Below are 14,931 nucleotides of genomic sequence, written 5' to 3'. Positions count from 1 at the left end.
CCATCGAGTCTGCACCAACCCTCTGAAAGAGTAACCTACCTCTGCGCACTGCCCTACCCTAACCCCACCCTATGTGCAAATTCTAGGACAGTAAGGGGCAATTTAGCATGGCCAATCCACCTAACCTGCATATCTTTGGACTGTGGGAGGAAACCGGAGCACCCAGGAGAAACTCACACAGACATGGATAGAAAGTACAAACTCCACATAGACAGACACTCAAGGCTAGAATTGACCCACAGTCCCTGGAGCTGTGATGCAGCAGTGCTAACCACTGTGCCGCCGTGCCTCACAAAGTCAACCAGATTTTTTAAGAATCATGCTTCATGGCCCCTTAGAGTCGTCGTGAACACTAGCATGCATGAGGGGACCTTTTAAAAGATAAGTTTAAATAGTCCCCATCATGCCCCCATAGCAGGTTACAACCTCCCACCCACCCTCTATGTCAAGGCCAGCCCTTCCACCCACTCCTTATATGGCCTCTCATGTCCCCATTCCAAGCTCTGGCATTTTCATGCCCAGTACTCCACTATACACTTTCCGGAACCAATGCACATCAAAGTGGAAAGTAAGATGTTTAAAAACACCTTGAAAAAAATATAATCCTTTGATCACTTTCTATGCTTAAAAAAAGTGTTTTGCGCCCCAGAAGGTACACTGCCTGATTGACAGCTCAGGCTGTTTAATCTCTGCAGTCAATTTCACAAGGTTAGTTTACATGACTCAAGTGAATCACAGAACTGCTACAGTGCAGGAGTAAGCAAATTAACCCATCGTGGCTGTACTGGCTCTCCAAATGAGCATTATGATTTAGTGCCATTTCCCTGCCTTTTCCCCACACCACTGAACATTGTTTCTATTAAATGAAATGAAAATCGCTTTATTGTCACGAGTAGGCTTCAATGAAGTTACTGTGAAAAGCCCCTAGTCGCCACATTCCGGCGCCTGTCCGGGGAGGCTGGTACAGGAATCGAACCGCGCTGCTGGCCTGCTTGGTCTGCTTTAAAAGCCAGCAATTTAGCCCAGTGAGCTAAACCAGTCCCAGATAAAATAATCATCTCATGCCCACTTTCTTTTTAAAAATTAGAGTACCCAATTCATTTGTTCCAATTAAGGGGCAATTTAGTGTGGCCAATCCACCTACCCTGCACATTCCTGGGTTGTGGGGCGAATGTGCAAACTCCACACGGACAGCGACCCAGAGCCGGGATCAAACCTGGGACCTCGGCGCCATGAGGCAGCAGTGCTAACTCTATGAAACTGCACCATCATGCTCATTTGAATGCTTCGATTGAACCTGCCTCTACCACACCTACAGGCAGTGTGCATTCCAGACCCCAACCACTTGTGTGAAAAGATTTTTTTGCAAAGCATTTTCAATCTTTGCCCTTTTGTTCTTGATCCTTTTACAAGTGAGAACAGTTTATTCCTAACTACTCTGTCCAGCCCCTGCCTGATTTTGAACATCTCTATCAAATCTCCACTTCACCTTCTTCTCTCCAAGGAGAATATTCTTCCTATCTATAAAAACGTTCATGTGAACAGAACTTGCTTTCAAGTCTTGAGCTAAAAAAAAAGAGGACCGTATTTAGTGGTCAGGATTGGATTGGAGTTTTTTCTTCATAAGTATTTAACCTTGTCTAGTTTTCAGTACAAAAGATTTATAAAGCAGGGATGATCACAAAAAAATAATGCGTGAAGTTTGAAACGTGTGTTTCAGGGGCATGAGTGTCCCGTATACATTGGACAGAAGAGAGGGCAGCGCACTTGGGTGTCTAAGATACTTGTCAGCAATCAGCTTCCGCCCATCATATAGTTCAACTAAATTTTAATAATGCCCTTTGGCATGGGACCACCTGGGCAGCACGGTAGCACAGTGGTTGGCACAGTTGCTTCAAAGCTCCAGTGTCCCAGGTTTGACTCCCGGCTTGAGTCACTGTCTGTGCAGAGTCTGCACGTTCCCCCCGTGTCTGCGTGGGTTGCCTCCGGGTGCTCCGGTTTCCTCCCATCCACAGATGTGCAGAGTAGGTGGATTAGCCATGCTAAATTGCCCTTAGTGTCCAAAAAAGGTTAGGTGGGGTTACTGGGTTACGGGGATAGGGTGGAGGCGTAGTGTGCTCTCTCCAAGGGCCGGTGCAGGCTCGATGGTCCAAATGGCCTCCTTCTGCATTGTAAATTCTATGATTCTATGAGAACAGTCCTAACCTCTCCAATCTATTCTCATAACCATCCTTGTAAACCTTTCCTGCACTCTCTTGAATGCATTTACATCCTTCCTATAGTATGGCGTCCAGAATTGTACACAATACTCCAGCTGAGTTCTAAATAGTGTCTTGCACAAGTTCAACAGAACCTCCTTCCTCTTGTACTGTAAGCCCATATTAATAAAGCCCAGGACACTATGCTTTACTAACTGCTCCCTCCACCTGTCCTGCCACCTGATCTATCCACAAATACACCCAGGTGCCTCTGCTCCTGCACCCCTTCAAGAATTTTACTCCTTATTTTATATTGCCTCTCAATGTTCTTCCAACCAAAATTCACCACCACACACTTCTCTGCACTGAATTTCATCTGCCACCTATTTGCCTCCTCCTCTAACTTGTCTGTGTTCTTTTGAAGTTCTACAATGTCCTCCTCAGTTTACAATACTTCTAAGTTTTCTATCATCTGCATTTGAAAATTTGAAGCTTTCCACCAACATCTAGATCATTAATATGTATCAAGAAAAGCAAAGGTCCCAATACTGGCCCCTGGTGAACACCTCTACAAATCTTCCTCCAGCCCGAAAAATGGCCATTACTCTCTGATTCCCATTTTTCAGCCAATTTGTATCCACGTTGCTGCTGTCACTTTTATTCCATGAGCTATCACTTCTCTCACAAATCTGTGGCAATGTGTCAAATCACCTTTGGATGTCCATGTGCAGCACATTAACAGCATCACCCACATCAACCCTCTCTGTTGCCTCTTCAAAAATCTCCAGCAAGTTCGTTAATCACAATTTCCTCTTTTGAAACGAAAGAAAGAAATGTTGGAAAATCTCAGCAGGTCTGGCAGCATCTGTAGGGAGAGAAACGAGCTAATGTTTCGACTCCGATGACTCTTCGTTTCTCTGTTTTTTCACCTCCCCTCTGAACCTTCTGTATTCCTCGTGGTTCTCAACTGCATTTTTTTACTGGCACCTGTCATATACACACTTTTTCTTCTTTATTTTAATTTCTAAATTCTTTTTCACCCAGGGAGCTCTACATTAGTTCTCCCTACCTTCCTCTTTTAATGGCACTTTGACTGTGCCCAGATCATTTCTTTTCGAAGGCAGACCATTGTTCACTAACCTTTCATTCCAGTGATGTGGAGATGCCGGCGTTGGACTGGGGTGAGCACAGTAAGAAGTCTTACAACACCAGGTTAAAGTCCAACAGGTTTGATTCAAACACGAGCTTTCGGAGCGCAGCTCCTTCCTCAGGTGAATCCTGAGGAAGGAGCTGCGCTCCGAAAGCTCATGCTTGAATCAAACCTGTTGGACTTTAACCTGGTGTTGTAAGACTTTCATTCCAGTCTAACTGGCCAAGCTCTATTCTTGCACTGTTGAAGTCGGCTCTCCCCCAGTTAGTTATTTTTACTCTGGATTTGCTGTCCTTTTCAATTATCATTCTAAGCCTTACACTACAATGATCCCTGTCTCCTACATGCCCCCCAATTGTCACCTCATCTACCCGGCCCACCTCATTTCCAAGAACCAGGTCCAACAGTGCATCCTCTCTTGTTGGATTGGTCACATAAGCTGTAGAAAATTTTCCTGAGAACAATCGAGGAACTTTGCCCCCCTCAGCCATTTATACTACCAATGTCCTAGTTTATACTTGGATGATGAAAGCCCCCCATTATAAGTATTCTATAATGTTTGCAACTCTCCATAATTTCCCTTTGGATTTGCTCTTCTACATCCTTCTCACTAGCTGGTGCTCTATATACTAGACCGAGCAATGTAACTGCATTCTTTTTGTTCCTCAGCTCCAGCCAAGTTGATTCTATTCTTGAATCCTGAGACATCCTATTTCTCCCGCACTGCAATACTCTCCTTAATCAATACTGCCATCCCTTCCCCCTTTTCTTTCTTTCTTTTCTGAACACTTTATTTCCAGAAACATTCAACACCCAGTCTTGCCTTTCTTTGAGCCACGTCTCTGTTATCGCAACAACATCATATTTCCACATGACAATTTGAGCCTGTATCTCTCAAATCTTATTTACTGCACTCCGTGCATTCACACATATACTTTCTCCCTCACTCCAACGTCACTGATTAACTTACTATTCTCTATACTAGTGCTTTCTGCCCCTCCTATTATTTCATGCATCCTGGTATTCCTCTCTAATACATCCTCTTGGTTCCCACACCCCTGCTGAGTTATTTAAATCTCTCACAAAAACACTTGCAAACCCTCCGCAAGGAACTCAGTCCCACCTTGGTTCAGGTGCAATCCACCCAGCTTGCACAAGTGCCATCTCCATCAGAGCCAGTACAATGTCTCAGGAATCTAAAGCCCTCCCTCCAGCACCATCTTTCAAACCCAACATTCCTCTGCCTTACCCTGCTATCTCTATAATCACTTGCACAAGGCACAGAGTAATCCGGACATTCCTACATTTGAGGTCCTGCTTGATCATTTTCTACCTAGGTCCCTGATTTCTGATTGCAGGACCCCATTCGCCTTCTGACCCAAGTCAAAGTGTACCACGACCTCTGGCTCTTCAACCTCTCGCAGCAGAACGTCCTGCAGCTGCTCTGTGACATCCTTTACACAAGCACGGGGGAGGCAACATATGGGCCGCACGATAGCACAGTGGTTAGCACTGTTGCTTCACAGCTCCCGGATCCCAGGTTCGATGTCCGGCTTAGGTCACTGTCTGTGTCGAGTCTGCACGTTCACCCAGTGTCTGCGTAGGTATCCTCCAGGTGCTCCGGTTTCCTGCCACGAGTCCTGAAAGACGTGCTGTTAGGTAATTTGGACATTCTGAATTCTCCCACTGTGTACCCGAACAGGCACTGGAATGTGGAGACTAGAGGATTTTCATATAACTTCATTGCAGTGTTAATGTAAGCCTACTTGTGACAATAAAGATTATTAAATTAAATTGAATACCGTCCTGGAGTCACATCTATGGCCACAGAAATGTTAGCGGGTTCCTCGAACTAACAAATCCCCTATCACTTTTGTTCTTCCTGGCTGCTTCCTCCCTCCTGTACAGCTGAGCAGCCTGTGGTGCTACAAACCTGTCTCTAACTGCGCTCCTGTGGAACTTGCGCCCTAACCAGTTCTCAAATCATAAAACCAAAGGGACACCAGGGAAACCTACCTGTCTAATGAAGTACTCATGGTCACCCATTCCTCTCAGCCCCCAGGCCCTGAAAATGTGGTGTGATCATCTCTGAACGTGCTATCGACAAAGCACTGTGTTGCGGACAGGCCACAGTGACTCCGGTCGCTGCTCAAGCTCCAAAACACAGAGTTTGAGTTTCTGCAGCTGATGACACTTTCTGCTAATGTGGCTGTCTAGGTCTAGGACACTGGTAGCATCCATGACATCGCACATATTACAGGACTCAGATTCTATTCGACTGAGCTGTCCTGCCTGTTTTAACTTTACTTCCCTTATATTAATTTTATCCTAATTTGGATTATTTAATTACATTATTATATTAGCCCTACCTTTCCCCAACTCCAGACACAGGTTTCCACACACTGCCTCCTACATGGAGCACTTACCAGCCAATCAACTTAGTTTCCTGTGACATCACAGTTGCTTCAATTAACCCGCTCTTTCTTCACAGCAGTGACTCAGGCCGCACTGCAATCCCCAGGCATTACAGGTCCTCACTGGCTCAGGCTGCACTGCAATCCCCAGGCATTACAGGTCCTCACTGACTCAGGCTGCACTGCAATCCCCAGGCTTTATGGGTCCTCACTGACTCAGCCCGCACTGCAATCCCCAGGCATTACAGGCCCTCACTGACCCAGGCCACACTGCACTCCCCAGGCTTTATGGGTCCTCACTGACTCAGACCGCACTGCAATCCCCGGGCTTTATGGGTCCTCACTGACTCAGGCTGCACTGCAATCCCCAGGCTTTAAGGGTCCTCACTGACTCAGGCCGCACTGCAATCCCCGGGCATTACAGGTCATCACTGACTCAGGCCGCACTGCAATCCCCGGGCACTACAGGTCCTCACTGACTCAGGCCGCACTGCAATCCCCAGGCTTTATGGGTCCGCACTGGCTCAGGCCGCACTGCAATCCCCAGGCATTACAGGTCCTCACTGACCCAGGCCGCACTGCAATCCCCAGGCTTTATGGGTCTGCACTGGCTCAGGCCGCACTGCAATCCCCGGGCATTGCAGGTCCTCACTGACTCAGGCCGCACTGCAATCCCCAGGCATTACAGGTCCTCACTGACCCAGGCCGCACTGCAATCCCTGGGCTTTATGGGTCCTCACTGACTCAGGCCGCACTGCAATCCCCAGGCATTACAGGTCCTCACTGACCCAGGCCGCACTGCAATCCCCAGGCATTACAGGTCCTCACTGACCCAGGCCGCACTGCAATCCCCAGGCTTTATGGGTCCTCACTGACTCAGGCCGCACTGCAATCCCCAGGCTTTATGGGTCCTCATTGGTTCAGGCCGCACTGCAATCCCCAGGCTTTATGGGTCCTCACTGCAATCCCCAGGCATTACAGGTCCTCATTGGTTCAGGCCGCACTGCAATCCCCAGGCTTTATGGGTCCTCACTGCAAACCCCAGGCATTACAGGTCCTCACTGGCTCAGGCTGCACTGCAATCCCCAGGCATTACAGGTCCTCACTGGCTCAGGCCGCACTGCAATCCCCAGGCTTTATGGGTCCTCACTGACTCAGGACGCACTGCAATCCCCGGGCTTTATGAGTCCTCACTGACTCAGGACGCACTCCAATCCCCGGGAATTACAGGTCCACACTGACTCAGGACGCACTGCAATCCCCGGGAATTACAGGTCCTCACTGACTTCGGCCGCACTGTAATCCCTGGGCTTTATCTGTCCTCACTGACTCAAGCCGCACTGCAATCCCCGGGCTTTATGGGTCCTCACTGACTCAGGCGGCACTGCATTCCCCGTGCTTTATGGGTCATCACTGACCCAGGCCGTACAGCAATCCCCGGGCTTTATGGGTCCTCACTGACTCAGGCCGCACTGCAATCCCAGGGGTTTATGGGTCCTCACTGACTCAAGCCGCACTGCAATCCCCGGGCTTTATGGGTCCTCACTGACTCAGGCGGCACTGCATTCCCCGTGCTTTATGGGTCATCACTGACCCAGGCCGCACTGCAATCCCCGGGCTTTATGGGTCCTCACTGACTCAGGCTGCACTGCAATCCCCGGGCTTTATGGGTCCTCACTGACTCAGGCTGCACTGCAATCCCAGGGGTTTATGGGTCCTCACTGACTTAGGCCGTACAGCAATCCCCGGGCTTTATGGGTCCTCACTGACTTAGGCCGCACTGCAATCCCCAGGCTTTATGGGTCCTCACTGGCTCAGGCCGCACTGCAATCCCCAGGCTTTATGGGTCCTCACTGACCCAGGCCGCACTGCAATCCCCGGGCTTTATGGGTCCTCACTGACTCAGGCCGCACTGCAATCCCCAGGCATTACAGGTCCTCACTGACCCAGGCCGCACTGCAATCCCCGGGCTTAATGGATCCTCACTGACTCAGGCCGCACTGCAATCCCCAGGCATTACAGGTCCTCATTGGCTCATGCCGCGCTGCAATCCCCAGGCTTTATGGGTCCTCACTGGCTCAGGCCGCACAGCAATCCCCAGGCTTTATGGGTCCTCACTGACTCAGGACACACTGCAATCCCCGGGCTTTATGGGTCCTCACTGACTCAGGACACACTCCAATCCCCGGGAATTACAGGTCCACACTGACTCAGGACGCACTGCAATCCCCGGGAATTACAGGTCCTCACTGACTTCGGCCGCACTGTAATCCCTGGGCTTTATCTGTCCTCACTGACTCAAGCCGCACTGCAATCCCCGGGCTTTATGGGTCCTCACTGACTCAGGCGGCACTGCATTCCCCGGGCTTTATGGGTCCTCACTGACCCAGGCCGCACTGCAATCCCCGGGCTTTATGGGTCCTCACTGACTCAGGCTGCACTGCAATCCCCGGGCTTTATGGGTCCTCACCGACTCAGGCTGCACTGCAATCCCAGGGGTTTATGGGTCCTCACTGACTTAGGCCGTACAGCAATCCCCGGGCTTTATGGGTCCTCACTGACTTAGGCCGCACTGCAATCCCCAGGCTTTATGGGTCCTCACTGGCTCAGGCCGCACTGCAATCCCCAGGCTTTATGGGTCCTCACTGACCCAGGCCGCACTGCAATCCCCGGGCTTTATGGGTCCTCACTGACTCAGGCCGCACTGCAATCCCCAGGCATTACAGGTCCTCACTGACCCAGGCCGCACTGCAATCCCCGGGCTTTATGGGTCCTCACTGACTCAGGCCGCACTGCAATCCCCAGGCATTACAGGTCCTCATTGGCTCAGGCCGCGCTGCAATCCCCAGGCTTTATGGGTCCTCACTGCAAACCCCAGGCATTACAGGTCCTCACTGGCTCAGGCCGCACTGCAATCCCCAGGCATTACAGGTCCTCACTGGCTCAGGCCGCACTGCAATCCCCAGGCATTACAGGTCCTCACTGGCTCAGGCCGCACAGCAATCCCCAGGCTTTATGGGTCCTCACTGATTCAGGACGCACTGCAATCCCCGGGCTTTATGGGTCCTCACTGACTCAGGACGCACTCCAATCCCCGGGAATTACAGGTCCACACTGACTCAGGACGCACTGCAATCCCCGGGAATTACAGGTCCTCACTGACTTCGGCCGCACTGTAATCCCTGGGCTTTATCTGTCCTCACTGACTCAAGCCGCACTGCAATCCCCGGGCTTTATGGGTCCTCACTGACTCAGGCGGCACTGCATTCCCCGGGCTTTATGGGTCCTCACTGACCCAGGCCGCACTGCAATCCCCGGGCTTTATGGGTCCTCACTGACTCAGGCTGCACTGCAATCCCAGGGGTTTATGGGTCCTCACTGACTTAGGCCGAACAGCAATCCCCGGGCTTTATGGGTCCTCACTGACTTAGGCCGCACTGCAATCCCCAGGCTTTATGGATCCTCACTGGCTCAGGCCGCACTGCAATCCCCAGGCTTTATGGGTCCTCACTGACTCAGACCGCACTGCAATCCCCGGGCTTTATGGGTCCTCACTGACTCAGGCTGCACTGCAATCCCCAGGCTTTAAGGGTCCTCACTGACTCAGGCCGCACTGCAATCCCCGGGCATTACAGGTCATCACTGACTCAGGCTGCACTGCAATCCCCAGGATTTATGGGTCCTCACTGGCTCAGGCCGCACTGCAATCCCCAGGCTTTATGGGTCCTCACTGACTCAGGCTGCACTGCAATCCCCGGGGTTTATGGGTCCTCACTGGCTCAGGCCGCACTGCAATCCCCAGGCTTTATGGGTCCTCACTGACTCAGGCCGCACTGCAATCCCCAGGCTTTATGGGTCCTCACTGACTCAGGCCGCACTGCAATCCCCAGGCTTTATGGGTCCTCACTGACTCAGGCCGCACTGCAATCCCCAGGCTTTATGGGTCCTCACTGGCTCAGGCCGCACTGCAATCCCCAGGCTTTATGGGTCCTCACTGACTCAGGCTGCACTGCAATCCCCGGGGTTTATGGGTCCTCACTGACTCAGGCCGCACTGCAATCCCCAGGCTTTATGGGTCCTCACTGGCTCAGGCCGCACTACAATCCCCGGGCTTTATGGGTCCTCACTGGCTCAGGCCGCACTGCAATCCCCGGGCTTTATGGGTCCTCACTGACTCAGGCCGCACTACAATCCCCGGGCTTTATGGGTCCTCACTGGCTCAGGCCGCACTCCAGTCCCCGGGCTTCATTTATAGTCACTCCTCAGCTATTGATTGTCTCTCACAGGTCCTCACTGACTCAGGCCGAACCTCAATCTCCAGATTGATTTATATGCTCTCTGTAGCTCCCGACCATCTCCTACAGCTTCTCACTGACTCAGGCCACACGCAATCCCCATGTTGTATTTATATGTTCTCCTCCGCTCCTGACTCTCTCCTACAGATCCTCACTGACTCAGGCCACAATACAATCTCTGGGCCTTATTTATATGCACTCCTTAACTACCGACTGCTTCCCAGAGGTCCTCACTGATTAAAGTTGTTGCAAGTATTGGTGGTTTCTGAAATCTGAAAGGGCCTGGTGATTGACACTTAAGTCCAGACTTTTTTTTTAAGTAAGGGAAATTTATAAAAGGATTACATTTTTTCAAAGCAGTTTTTCCACATACAACTTTACACTGCGATATGCATTGGTTCTAGAAAATGCACAGTGGTCAATGGCCATGCAAGTGCCAGAACTGGGCAAAGGAGACCTGAAAAGACTGATCGTGTGGGTGAAAAGGCAAAGCTTGGCATAGATGCTTGATGGACCTCAGAGGGTGATGCAAGGGCAGAACTTGGCCTAGGGGGCATGAAGGAACATAAGGGGTGGGTGAAAGACCAGTGCTTGATATGGGGTATGAGGGGCCTCAGGCAGTGGGAAGGAGGCATGAAGTGCCATGGAGTGCGATTGGAGGATGGAGGGTGTGACGGGTGAGGGCTGGAGAGCCTTTGTGTTTTTTTTCACTAGGACACAGTTTCACATCACCAAGGCAGGCCTTTTAAACAGTCATGTCTGCACCCGGCAACCCTTGTGGCTGTCTCCACATTTCTTCCCAAGTTGGCTGGTCCAACTTCAGCTCACACCCAGCCCCCAACAATGAAAATACCTCAGTGGCGGGCATTTTCTCTCACGGCAGGCAGGCCAGCCAAACTGGTATAAATGAGGGGTAAGAAGTACGGTGTTTAGAGTGGATGTCTTTCATCCAGAGGTGGTAGGGATCTGGAACTCTGCCTGAGAGGGTGGCAGAGGCAGAAACTCTCACATTATTTAAAATGTACTTAGACATGCACTTGAAGAGCCATGACCTACAAAGCTGTGGACCTAGAGCCGGAAAGCAATATTAGGCTGGAAGGATGGATCCTTATCAGCCGATGGACCAAAGAGCTTCCTTCTGTCTATAAATTTATAAGATGTTATTTTTGCCAATGCTGCATCAAACCGAACCAAAGTTTCTGCTGATCGTAAAGAAGCCACGTCTGAAATGCTTGAATAATTCACACCCCTAACTTTTACTTCATACAATTTCTAGCATTCCAGTACACAGTGTATAGAAAACATTTTAAACTGAATATTTTGCTTTAGCATTCTAATCCACCCTCATAATTAATTCCCTTACATGCTTTCTTCCTTTTTCCAGCACTGTGTGGGGATAGAATTGCACAAGGGTGAGCTAAATTTTCTTCTCATTTACTACAAAACCTAGCACACCGAGTAAAGAACAAACGTGCATTCATATGGCACCCATCGCCAACTCAGAACATCCAATACTACTTCATAGCAAATTATTCACTATCATACTGTGGGGGAATCTAACCAGTGAACTACCTCTAGATATTAAATATGCCATTGTTCTCAGCATATTAACTGCATCTCCACGATATTCAAATCCACAAATGAGAAATTGGCGATTACTTCAGGTCCTTTGAATTAAATTTAACTTGCCACTTTGTCTCCTGAATGAGATAATCGGTCTGAAACTAATGCAAATTCTTGCATCATCAATCATCTAATGTGCATCTTATTTCAAACATGCATCTAGTTAAATGCAGTTATATGATAAAGAGATGGGAGAAGATTTCAACTGAGTGCATTGGTCAGTGGAGAATGCCCACTGGCTGCCTGGTAGCAATGGGGGAAGCCATAGAGCCAGCAGGCTGAAGGAAGAAAATAAGCCCCCTGTGGCAAACATGCCAATTCCAAGTCACGCGAAGTGGTCCAGCCAGCAATCCAGACTACAGAAGGGTTTGGTGGGGAAAAGAGGCAGTTGGCAAGAGCAGAATGGAGGAAGATCCAATGCAACAATAGCCCAGGTTCTTTTATTCAGGATCAGACTATTAGCATTGTCCTAAACTGGCAGTCATAATCCATGTACATCACAGGATCCTGACCGGCAAGTTGAAAGGGTGCACTGCCTTTTCAAGTTTTCTCAACCAGCAAGAGATCATGGGGAAGATGGCCACAAAATAAATTGGTAGGAATGGGGTCCCCAACAGCTTCTGTCCTTAAATCACATTAAGCCCACCTACCATGTTTTGTCCACTTATTCTAAAATTGGATATTAGTAAATGAATAATCCAAAATAAGTAAAATGAAGGATAAGCATTCAAATAGAGCACCAGCAATTCTTGCAGCTGTGGATGTCATCTAAACTCCTGGATGGGTTACTAGCTGGTAACACACTCATATAGAAACTCATAACTTACCATATTTGTCCCGGAGTCCAACTGTACACCTGAAAACTCCTCCAAATGCAACGTCTTCTCCAAAAATCACTTTAAAAACAATAAAGAAATTGTTAAAATTGCACTGGTCAACAACATGATGGAAAAATGTGTTTGGACAAAGATAAAAATAAAATCGCAAATATTGGTGATCTGAACCAAGGTGAACCAAGGTTGAACACAAAGTTGACACAAAGTTGGGTGGGAGGGTGAACTGTCAGGATGATGCAGGGATCCTTCAGCGTGATTTGGACATCTTGAGTGAGTGGCTAAATGAATGGCAGATGCAGTATAATTTGAATAAATGCGAGGTTGTCCCCTTTGATGGCAAAAGCAGGAGGCAGAGTATTATCTGAATGGCCATAAATTAGGAGAGGGGAATGTGCAACAAGACCTGGGTGTCCTAATACACCAGTCGCTGAAGGTAAGCATGCAGGTACAGCAGGTGGTAAAGAAGGCAAATGGTATGTTGGCCTTCATAGCGAGAGGATTCAAATACAATAGCAATTATACAGGCCTTCGTGAGACCACACCCGGAATACTGTGCGCAGTTTTGGTCTCTTTATCTGGGGAAGGATGTTCTTGCTCTAGAGAGAGTGCAGCAAAGGTTTACCTGGGATGGCAGGACAGACATCTGAAGAGAGATTGAGTCAGGATTGTATTCGCTAGAATTCAGAAGAATGGGGGGATCTCATAGAAACATATAAAATTCTAACAGGACTAGACAGGGTAGATGCAATAAGGATGTACCCAATGCTGGCGGTGTCCAGAACCATTGGGTAGCCCATTCAGGAAAGAAATTAGGAGAATGATCCTCGCCCAGAGAGTGGTTGGCCTGTGGGGTTTGTTACCACAGGAAGTAGTTGAAGCAAAAAAATCATATGTTTTCACGAAGCAGTTCGGGGGGGGGGGTCTATGAACCATTGCACTCAGAACCTAGCTAGTCTATCTTTTCTCTTCAGCAGTTAACTGATCCATCCGTTATATCTTCTGACATTTTCTGATTATTCTTAAGAAAATTATATACTTAGAATTCTAATGTCCTTATACTGCCCAAGTTCAGGCTCAGTGCTCACTCGCCTGCCTTTGAATCAGGAGGAAACAGATAAAAATTCCACTGCAGGCTTAAAATTGAGACTGACATTCTCGTACAGTAGAGGGAGCTGCTGCCTTTCAGATGAGACATTCAACCAAGTGGGTGTAAAAGATTCTGAAGCACTATTTTAAAGGGGAGCCATCTCCCAGAGTCCAATATTTTCTCTCAATCAACATCATTATCGCATTGTTGTTTGAGGGACCATACTGTGCACAAATTGCTGCCACATTTTCAACATTATCAACAATGTCTGCATAAGTATTTTATTGAGTCTTATTAATTTTCTATTGATCTTCAACAGTTAAAACAATAACTTCCACCATCATTTCCTTCATGTGATTGAAATTTTGTCAACAATAGTTAACAGGATACACATTTTGAAATTGCAATCAAACTAGTTCAGCCCGATACAATAACTCACATACAAACTACAAGTTAGGAGTAGGCCTCTCAGCCATTCGAGCCTGCTCTGCCATTCAATAATAAAAATATAATTATTAGTGTCACAAGTAGGCTCACATTAAAACTGCAATGAAGTTACTGTGAAAATCCCCTAGTCACCACAATCCGGCACCTGTTCGGGTATACAGAGGGAGAATTCAGAATATCCACATTACCTAACAGCATGTCTTTCTGGATGAAGTCCATCGGGACCCGGGGACTTGTCAGCGCGCACGGCTCCAACCATTTGCTAAGTACCACTTTCCTGGAGATTTTCTGGAGTTCCTCTGTCCCTTCCAGCTAATACAGCTATTTCTGGGATGTTACTTGTATCCTCTATGGTCTAAACCAATGCAAAATACCTGTTTAATTCATCTATCATCTCTTTATTTTCTATTATTAATTCCCAGACTCTCACCCGAAATGTCCCTTCTTGGCTGATTTTTAAAAAAGATCTTCCCATCAATCAGCTGAAAGGAGTAAAATTGTTGAGTCTGCCTTGTGATATATTTGTTGCAATTTTCCTACTAATTTTGAAACCATGAGTAACAAATGGAGAAAAGGAAATTAACTGCTTTCTGAATTTTTCTTGTATTTTTAAAAGCCATGTCCAATACCATTTCCTTCCAATTAGATTCGTAATTTCAGCGTTTCAAAAGGGCACTGCAAACAGAGGGCAAAAGACAAAGCTGCTGCTCGCTTGCCCACTTCCTGTGTTCCCTCGCAGTTTTATCTGCTCACAGATTTTTAGCATATGAAAATCAGTTTACTGCAAAATGTCAAGAAAATCTGCATTTGGGCCAATACATAGTGCACATTGTGCTGACTTGTGTAGTTTCAATCTTCTGCCCACATTATTTCTGACTGAT

General features: G+C 48.1%; 1 protein-coding gene across 2 annotated transcripts in view; it reads right to left on the bottom strand.

Moving 5' to 3' along the window:
* The window catches only part of bckdhb (branched chain keto acid dehydrogenase E1 subunit beta), a 380,244-nt gene that overhangs the window by 345,031 nt on the left and 20,282 nt on the right, over positions 1-14,931 (bottom strand). For both annotated transcript variants that reach the window (XM_038799321.1, XM_038799322.1), the window contains exon 3: positions 12,508-12,576. In XM_038799321.1, coding sequence (XP_038655249.1) covers positions 12,508-12,576 — 69 coding nt within the window. The remainder of the gene's footprint in view (positions 1-12,507; positions 12,577-14,931) is intronic.

Source organism: Scyliorhinus canicula, chromosome 6, assembly GCF_902713615.1.
Source record: "Scyliorhinus canicula chromosome 6, sScyCan1.1, whole genome shotgun sequence".
In the NCBI taxonomy this organism is placed as follows: Eukaryota; Metazoa; Chordata; class Chondrichthyes; order Carcharhiniformes; family Scyliorhinidae; genus Scyliorhinus; species Scyliorhinus canicula.
The sequence above is the reverse complement of the archived record's forward strand: the minus strand, read 5'-3'. Positions and strand labels throughout refer to the sequence as shown.